This window comes from Podarcis tiliguerta, assembly GCF_965153285.1.
Source record: "Podarcis tiliguerta genome assembly, chromosome: 5".
NCBI lineage: Eukaryota > Metazoa > Chordata > Lepidosauria > Squamata > Lacertidae > Podarcis > Podarcis tiliguerta.
In genome coordinates this window covers 4,181,633-4,191,463 of record NC_139538.1, presented here as the reverse complement: position 1 = coordinate 4,191,463, position 9,831 = coordinate 4,181,633, and the positions used below count along the sequence as shown (strand labels likewise).

Sequence of the window (9,831 nt, the reverse complement as noted above, 5' to 3'; positions counted from 1 at the left end):
GCAAAGCAAAGCCATTCCCTGCGCCTGCTCGGGACAAAATGGTAGCATTTGAAGGCGGAAATTCTGCTTCAGAATTCAAGAAGCACTTTCTTTTATCTGTCCTGAAAGATAAAATGTCTGCAGCTAAACAGTGAAAGATACTCTAACCTGGCTGCCCTGTCTTGCTGTGCCCAAAGTATTTTTGTTACTACTTTATATCCTACAAGGAGCTTGTATATTTCCACAAGGGCCGACATTGATGCCGAAATCCAGCATCTCCTTATCTCTCTGAGTGCAGCTTTCTCCTGACTGAAGTGCAGAGTGTTTGAGGACGGGGACATTCGCAGCGAAAGCCTGTTTACAAAGCTATTGTCCTACCAACTTTACTGTATGCTTGTGAAACATGGACCACTGATAAATGCCATCTCCAACTCCTGGAAAGATTCCACCAACAGTGTCTCCGAAAAATTTTACACATCACTTAGGAAGACAGGTGAACTAATATTAGTGTACTGGAAGAAGCAAAGATCACCAGTGTTGAAGCAATGATTCTTCAACATCAACTTTGTTGGACTGGTCATGTTGTGCGGATGCCTGATGATCGTCTTCCAAAGCAGCTACTCTATTCCAAACTTAAAAATGGAAAGCGTAATGCTGGTGGTCAACAAAAGAGGTTTAAAGACTGTCTCAGGGCAAATTTTTAAAAATGTAGTATAAACACCGACAATTGGGAAACACTGGTCTGCGAGATCTCCAGTTGGAGAACAGCCTTTATGGAAGACAATCTTACTCAGCTACAAGCAATTGCCAAAGAGATATCCTACAAGGAGCTCATGGTTCTTCCCCACCCCCCACCTCCTCTCCGTGCCATCTTCACAACAACCTGGCGAGACAGGTTAAGCTGAAAGACTGTGACTGGCCCAATATCACCCAGGGAGCTTCTGGGCTGAAGAATTGCAAAATTATTCAAGGCAGAGCTCAAAATGCAGACACCGCTTGTGGGATTGCTTCGAGGTAGGTTTGTGTACCCAAGCCCTCCAGCTTTCAGGTGGTTCAATATTTATTCCTGGATGGAGGTCAAATTCCAGTTGATTAATGTATTCTTGGCACGTATCTGGGAAAACTTTGACAACCAAAATCATTGCTGGTGGCCACGCGGCTTTTTCAAGTCCAGGAATCCAGCAAGCAGAGGCTTGACAACCATATGTCAGTAGTGCTCTGATGGTGTTTCCTGCTTGGCAGGGGGTTGGACTCGATGGCCCTTGTGGTCTCTTCCAACTCTATGATTCTATGATTCTAAGCGATTCCTGCAGCACCTCGTTCACCGGTCAGCCTAGTACAGTTGGATTACAGCCAGGCATGTCCAACAGGTAGATCGCGATCTACTGGTAGATAGCGGGGTGTTCCTGGTAGATCCTGGTCGATCTCTGGCCCTTCAGTAATCTCCTTACGAAAAAGAAAAAAACAAAACCCCAACTTTGCTCCATGACTTTGGGTAGATCACTGCCAGTTTTTTTATACTGTGAGTAGATCGCAGTGATTGTCTCAGTTCAATTCATGTAGAACCAGAGAACTGATTCCTCAGGGGACGCCCTCCCAGCAGATGCCAAGGCAATAAAGAACTATTTTACTTTTAAAAGACAACTGAAGGCGGCTCTGTTTAGGGAAGTTTTTAATGTCTGATGCTGTATTGTTTTTAATATTTGGTTGGAAGCCGCCCGGAGTGGCTGGGGAAACTCAGCCAGATGGGCGGGGTATAAATAAATTATTATTATAATAGGGACGCGGGTGGCGCTGTGGGTTAAACCACAGAGCCTAGGACTTGCCGATCAGGTGGTCAGCAGGTCGAATCCCTGTGATGGAGTGAGCGCCCGTTGCTCGGTCCCTGCTCCTGCCAATCTAGCAGTTCGAAAGCACATCCAAGTGCAAGTAGATAAATAGGTACCACTCTGGCGGGAAGGTAAACGGCGTTTCCGTGCGCTGCTCTGGTTTGCCAGAAGCGGTTTAGTCATGCTGGCCACATGACCCGGAAGCTGTACGCCGGCTCCCTCAGCCAATAAAGCGAGATGAGCACCGCAACCCCAGAGTCATCCGTTACTGGACCTAATGGTCAGGGGTGCCTTTACCTTTATTATTATATTATTATTATTATAGTCCAGCCCCCTGCAATGCAGGAATCTCAGCTAAAGCATCCCTGAGAGATGGCCATCCTACCTCAGCTTAAAAACCTCTAAGGAAAAACCTCCCACTTCCCGAGGGAGACCATTCCACTGTCAGACAGCTCTGTCAGAAAGCCCTTTCTAAGGTTCAGTGGGAATCTCCTTTCTCAAAATCCGAATCCATTGGTTCGGTCGGGTCCTGCCCTTTGGAGCAGCAGAAAACAAGCCTGTTCCCTGCCTCCATCTTCCACCTGAAGTTATTTGAGCATCATCATCAACAGATCATGAGCCCGGAACAGGTGTGGTCTAGTCAGTTAACTTACCTGCCATTTTTCAGTTGCCCTTCTTACCTGTTCGGTTTCTAGTCTTACCCGTTTCATTTAAGTGTCGATCAAGACTGTTAAGAGGCTGTAAAGCTGCCAGTCGACTCAGCTCAGTGGTGGAGCATCACTTTTGCATGCAGAAGAGACCCATTCTGAAGTCTTTGAGAGCTACGCCCAGTCAGGGCAGACAAGATCAGGGTGGTCCAATCCTGTTTTGGAGGCCCTCCGCAGCATTCAAGAAAAAACATCTTAAAAGCCTTTTGAAATCAAGTTTTGTGTCCTGCGTTTAACAAGCATACATCTGTTTGTGCCTTAGTTTAATCATTAAATCTCTTAAATGTGTGTTTCACTATATACAAGGTGTGACTGGAAAGTTTGGTGAATGGCCACAGAAATCGGACAGCAAGAAATATTCAAACATACACACCTTACAGGCCTTCAAAGTGTGGCCCCTCTGATACAACGCACCGTTGACAACATTCGTAGAACTGCTGGAAACTTCTGAAGTCCCTCTTTTTCTATTGCTTTCAGTTCCCTCCTCACAGCAGCTTGGATGTGTGAAATGTTGGAAAATCTGTGCCCTTTCAGTGCAGATTTCCGTTTCGGAAAAAGAAAAAAATCCGATTGGAACAGATCAGGTGAATATGGAGAGTGGGACAAGTCAGTCACCTCAGGAACGATTCCACGCGGAATATGCAATTCTTCCGCCATCATTCTGCCAGACTGAGGGTCATCTTCAATGGTTTGCCACCCTTCACGGAAACGTTTAAACCATTCATACACTGCCTTTCAAGTTCCATTTCGTGGGTTTCCGACGCCACTTGTATGTTCAAATATTTCTCGCTGTCCTATTTCTGTGGCCATTCACCGAACTTTCTGGTCACACCTTATATTTAATTAAATATACTGTGTATATTAAATGTCCTGTGAACACTTTATGACATGGAAATTTAATTCAGGGTGTGGTCTGCGGCTTCTGTGCCAAAGTCCTTTCACTTGGTCTGAGTCCACCCTGTGATAGACGAATGGGCAGGCTGCATAGATGTAGAGTATGTATTTCTAGAGGTGCTGCGACATCTCATGTTCCTGACCTCTAGATGAAGTCGAAGGAGATGTTGCCACTTTGAACTGTCCCCTCCCAGCTAAATAACTATGCCCTGTTGGTGGTATCTCCTCAAACTGCTGCCCGGTTGCCATTGACCCCCTGACAGGGCTTTTTCAGTGGTGGTTCCCCATTTGTGGTGAGGCACGTTCTTCTCTCTACTGATTTTTGGGAGAAATTTCAATAGCTTCCTGTTCATACCAAACACTTGACAGCTGCCCACCACAACCTTGAAATTAGCAACTGGGAAGGAAGGCGTGTGATTTTTTTTAAAAAAAAATGTTTCAGATGGTTTCCATGCCATTAAATAGGTTTCGTTTAATTTTCAGTTGCATTGCATTAGCCTTTTGATGTTTGCTAGCCCGGGCTCCTTTGTATTTGATATACAAATTGAATACACCAGGTGAAAATGCTCCTCTTTAACCAGGCCTTTTGCTGGTTCACATCCAATGTCCTTTGTGTTGTGGAACAAGGAATTATTGGGTTGTTCTTATTTTGATTATATATTTTGTGCTTTTTATGTTGTGGTTTTGTGTTGTGAATCAATTGTTGAATTTTGTGTAGGGACACGGGTGGTGCTGTGGGACGCGGTTGGTGCTGTGGGTTAAACCACAGAGCCTAGGACTTGCCGATCGGAAGGTCGGCGGTTCGAATCTCCGTGCCGGGGTGAGCTCCTGTTGCTCGTTCCCTGCTCCTGCCAACCTAGCAGTTTGAAAGCACATCAAAGTGCAAGTAGATAAATAGGTACCGCTCTGGCGGGAAGGTAAATGGCGTTTCCGTTCGCTGCTCTGGTTTGCCAGAAGCAGCTTAAGTCATGCTGGACACATGACCCGGAAGCTGTACGCCGGCTCCCTCGGCCAATAAAGCGAGATGAGCACTGCAAGCCCAGAGTCGGCCACGACTGGACCTAATGGTCAGGGGTCCCTTTACCTTTATCTTGTGTTTTGTATGTTGTGGTTTTGTGTTGTGAATCACCCTGAGATCTACGTGCATAGGGCAGTATACAATTTTAGTAAAGAAGAAGAAGAAGAAGAAGAAGAAGAAGAAGAAGAGGAGGAGGAGGAGGAGGAGGAGGAGGAGTTTGGACTTGATATTCTGCCTTTCACTCCCCTTCAGGAGTCTCAAAGCGGCTCACATTCTCCTTTCCCTTCCTCCCCCACAACAAACACTCTGTGAGGTGAGTGGGGCTGAGAGACTTCAAAGAAGTGTGACTGGCCCAAGGTCACCCAGCAGCTGCATGTGGAGGAGCGGGGAATCGAACCCGGTTCCCCAGATAACGAGACTACTGCTCTTAACCACTACACCACACTGGAGCAGTAACTCCAAAGATCCTCTAGCCCAACTCCCTGCAATGCAGGAATCACAACTAAATAATCCCTGACAGGTGGCCACAAAATCTCTGCTTAAAACTTGCAAGAAGTCCACCACTTTCCAAGGGAGTCCGTTCCACAGTCAAACAACTCTTACCGTCAGAAAGTTCTGGCAGATCATAATCATACAGACTCTCTCACACTGATGCACTAGTTTTCTACTTGCGGGGTAGGGCAGGGGTGTGGGTGGGTGTCCACTTACTTGATACTGGGGGAGCATTCAACCAGGTCTATTGACTGACTGACTGCAGTCCTAAGTGCTGCACGTGGTTTTATTTGCCTCATCCTGCTACATGCGTCTTATGAGATCCAACAGATTTTCTTGTTACACGAACACAGAATTGTGGCGTAAAACCTGCAGGGAACTTTTGGGTATGAATAAACAACCCCCCTTTCCAAACACCCAGCGGAATCATGCTTTGCATTTCCACGCCGGCGCTCTCACATTTGCAACCAATCTCCTTTCTTCTTTTTAGCACAAACCTTTATTTAGAAACCCCAAAAATATCCATAAATCTTATGGCAATCATATGTACAACTCCACTATGTCAAAGCAACACAGAGAGAGAGAGATATCTGCAAGTATCCACACTGTTTCTGAGTGTGCAACGGAACCTGCTATAAATAATAGACATTCAGAGACACTGCAGACACATATAAATTATAGCACGTGTGTCTTCTCATAAATAGAGATCGCAGAAGGATTTCCACCGCAGGCGATGGTCGTCAGGCGCAGCCCGGGATGAGATACCGTGCCAGCCGTTCCCACTGGAAGTGAAACTGAGCAGGAATAAAAAAGTCAGTTGCTTCTTGGAGGGAGGGGCAGGTGTCCCTTCTCCCCTCCCCCTTGGGAAAAAAATAATCATCATAAATTAAAAGTTTCACAGTAATAAACATCACTCAAAAGTCTGACCGGAGTCTTTGCCATTGGAACCACCCACAGCACAAGAAGCCATTTCCTGGAGCCGGCTCTGTCGTTGGGGAGCGTGAACAACTTGTCTATGCAACTGCCACACTAAGGAAAGAGGGAAACATCATGCAGTTGGCTACGGAGAACAGCCAATGAGCAATGCTCATCTCACCCCAGCTGTACCAGATGTTTTGTTCCTGGCTGTGGCATCGCTCAATATTAAGTCCTCCATCACGCTGTGGGCTGGTTGGCACATGTTCAAACCCCTCTCTGAAACATTCTGCCTTCCACCAGTTCATGCAACCGCCCACATCCTAAAACTTTCCAAATCTTCTCCAATCAGCATGAAGGGATGTGGGTCAGAATCGCCCCATGCCTCTCCCAACTCATCCAAGCCCCCTTTGCAACGCAGCAAATCGCGCCCAAAGGATCTCTTCGCACTCCTTCCAAATAAAACGAAGATTCCTGAATTTCAGCAACATTAGAGGGACACTTTTAATTAAAATCAAGTGAAACTGAAGATGTCTTAAGGACCGGCTTGCCAAATGTATATTATTTACTTCTTGGATAAGGATGTGCTTAAAATGAAGACAGCCAACTCTGCCACAGCAGGAACCAAACATCTGGTACAGCTGGGGTGAGATGGGACAGGACGAGAGAGGCGGCATCTTTTGCCCAATTTACCACTTGTAGGGGATCAAGCAAGATGAGGTGGTCGCCCAACACCAGGGCCGGGAGGAGGCGCCTGCCTCAGGCGGTACAAGTGCGAGAGGCGGCGCTCTGCCGGCGAGGGAGCTGTCCTGGCGCATGGCAGTGCCACTCATCTTTTCTGTCCCCAGGGGAGAAGCCAAGCGGCGACACTTTGAAGAGTGCCAGGGCTCCCACTGATTTCGGCAAGAACCAGGGTGCGGCGGTGGCAGCAGAAGTGGTGGGATGCAAAAGGGAGCAGGGCAGGAGATGCCAATTCCCATTTCGCCTCAGGTGGCAAAACAGGATGGGCCGCCCCTGCCCAACATCAAGGGAAGTAGGTGAGAGTCAATTACAGCAAAATTCGAGGTAGCGTTTAATTGGAGATTGTAGTTTCAACAGCAAGAGGTTGGCTGATTAGGGCCTTGTCAATACTGGGGGAGAAATGGCAACGGCTAAGTTACAATTGGCAGGCAATCAAAAACACCTCATGGCTTTTCCCTTATCTAAATAATCTTCCTTTGTTGAATTTTGGAGTTCCTTATAATTTGTCAGAAGCGTTTGTCCCCTGTTGGATCAATCTTATTTTATTACTTTGGATTCTGTTCTTTTTTAAGTATGGACTTAAAATATGGAATTGGGATAGGACTAAAGGGTGGGTGGGTAGCCAGGGGCTGGAACAGCGTACAAACGTACCTGTGTGTGCAAATCTTGCCCAGTTTCGCACCAGGGTGTTGGAGGAAGCTGTTGCTCACCTCGTAATTTCTATCAAAGAGGCACATGGTGCCCGATGTACGTTCCGCCCAATAATAGAGCCGGCTCGAGGTCCTGGGATCGGCTGTTGCCCCAAACAGATCACAAGGATAAAAATGCATCTGGAACACACTGACAGATCCCTGCCTTACAGGGAAAACTCTAGGTAAGAAATGCATTCTTATTCAACCATAACTTAACTTTTAAAAGTTAAATATACCCCCATGTGATACAGCCAGCCGGGGGGGGTAGACTTGCTCCCCCCCCCAACTGGAAGACAGTTGTTGGATGGGCTTTCTTCCTTTCAATTTTGGATGCGTTTCTTGTTTTAAGTTACCACACAGAGAGAAAACACACACACAAAAATCCCTCTCCCCTCATGGTGACACTTTTTTTTTCTTAAAAAAAAGCAAAACTGGCCTCGGGTTATAGACGGTGTCGTTTCGATAGATGTTTTGGACAACAATTTCTGTCAGCCGCAGCCAGTGCCGCTGGGAGTTATAGTGCCAACACATCGGGGCACCAGGTTGGCAAAGATGGCAATCGAGTGTTACACAGCTTAGAGAGGGCTGGTCTTTCCCTCGTGAAGGAATTTCTGTGAGAAAGACGCACAGGCACTTCTACAGCCAGCCATGCCCGAAGGAGATGCACGCCGGCCTGTTAGCAACATCACCTTCCACCCCAAGCAGAGCAATTTCCAAACCGTTCTTTCTCTGAAATTCCCCGCGACAAACAGCAAGGAAGGGAGAGGAAGAGTTCATATTTCAAGTGTTGGTTCAAAAACTCGTTCCGCTCTCTTTTGAACGGTCCGCTCTTTCGCACATACACAAATGTACACACAGAGTTGTGTCTTAGCTGCGGGACCAGCCCTCAGCTGAAAAGTATGTCACAAAACAAACAGCAACAATAGGGGCATCTCTGCCCTACTTTGGTCTGGTCACCACAGAGAACCTTCCGGTATCTCTGCAAGAAAGCTGGTAGAAGAACCTCCAGGGCTGAACAGCCCATCTTTGTCAAACTCTCTTCCGCAGCATCCAAAAAAAACCACCCAAAGGGGAATAAAATACCCCCCAAAATCAACATTTCAGAGCTTCGTCCCCCTTCAAACACCCCCTTCCCAAAAATATATGGTTCCACCTTCAACACCATTGGAAAAAACAGTGCTGGGTGTTGGCTCGCAGCTCTGAGTAACAAATGTCTTCCCCTTAAGCGTTTTCCCCTCAGACAGAGATAACAGGGAGAGCTAAAGGATTTGGAGCTTTCTGGAGCACGTCAAGTTACTGTGGACTAGATCCCACATGGCCAGCAGCTCTGAGGGGAGGAGTTTATGGACCACCAGCATGCTCTGGTAGAAGCAAGGCTCTTTGTTCATCTTGCTGTTCTTGTTTTTCACGATGCCAAATGTCTTGAAGCCGGCATGGGCCACAGGCGTCACCTTGAGGACCTCCAAGCACATGCCCAAGAAGACGTCATCGATGGGGTAGAGCTCCAGGCTCTCCGAGACTCTGTGGAGCTTCTTCGCCAGGGGGCCATCCATGACAAAGCCACCACCGCCTGCATAAGGCGGGTAGGTGTTCTTGTTGTACAAAGCGTTGGGAATGTAGTACTTGTTCTCCTTCTTGCGAATGGGCCGGGCCTTGAAGAGGACATCCCCCACAAACAGGTTGTCCGCCTTCTGGTCCTGCAGGAACTCCAGGATGTTGCTGGGGCTGACGTAGACGTCGTCGTCACCCTTGAAGATGTACCTCACGTGGTCGCAGTAGATGTTGAACCACTTGAGGAAGTGGACTTCCTTGAGGGTGAGGTTGAAGAAGCTGTCCAGGAAGTCCCACTGCAAGATGTCCCCGTAGATGCGGTCCTCATAGTCGAGGAGCTTCTGGTAATTGGCCCGCTCCTCTTCCTTGGAGGCCACGCCCAGGAGGAAGAGGGTTCGCACCTTCCTGCCCTCCATCTCTCTCTCCTGGCCCCACGTCCTGCGGATGGCCTCTCGCCGGTCGTGCTGGGTGATGATGGACTTGACCACGATCAGCAGGTGGATGTCTCCGCGGCACTTCTCCGCGTGGTTGATCAGCATGGGGAAATAGCGGCAGTGGCGGTAGAGCATGAACTGCCGGAAGTTGGGCTCCAGGCCTTTGAACCAGTCCTCCTTGCTGAAGTTCTGGTTGGCAGAGCAGTTGACGGAGGTGACGTCCCAAGACCGCACCGCCTTCTCCGTCGCTTCCGCGGCCTTGAGAGCCGGGCCCTGCTTCTTCCAGAAGTCGCTGGCGACGGGGAGCACTCCGTCCCGCTTCTGAGCTTTCACGGACTCCTGGACCGCAAGCTCTTTTTGCGCCTGGCCCTGGAGCAACTGGCTGGGTGCCATGCCCCGCTGCAAAACCGTCACCGTCACCACCAGCAGGAAGGAGAGGAAGACGCTTCTGTAGAGGGTTTTCTTCCTGTGGTAAAAACAAAGCAAGGGGTCAAAGCTGGGGGGCAACACAATAATAATAATAATTTATTATTTATACCCCGCCCATCTGGCTGGGTTTCCCCAGTCTCTCTGGGTGGC

At 48.2% G+C, this 9,831-nt stretch overlaps 1 protein-coding gene across 3 annotated transcripts in view; it reads right to left on the bottom strand.

Annotated features, from left to right (window-relative positions):
* Positions 1–5,395: 5,395 nt before the first annotated feature.
* B3GNT7 (UDP-GlcNAc:betaGal beta-1,3-N-acetylglucosaminyltransferase 7) overlaps positions 5,396–9,831 on the bottom strand; it is a 28,659-nt gene continuing 24,223 nt past the window's right edge. Inside the window, exons 2-3 of one of the 3 annotated variants that reach the window (XR_014511746.1) lie at positions 5,847–9,718; positions 5,396–5,713 (exon numbers count right to left, since the gene is read on the bottom strand). Coding sequence is in view for 1 of the 3 variants with exons in the window: in XM_083442355.1 (XP_083298481.1) it covers positions 8,527–9,718 (1,192 nt within the window). In the remaining 2 variants the exon portion in view is untranslated. Of the gene's footprint in view, positions 9,719–9,831 lie in introns of all 3 variants that reach the window. The other 2 variants (XR_014511747.1, XM_083442355.1) reach the window with 2 other exon arrangements.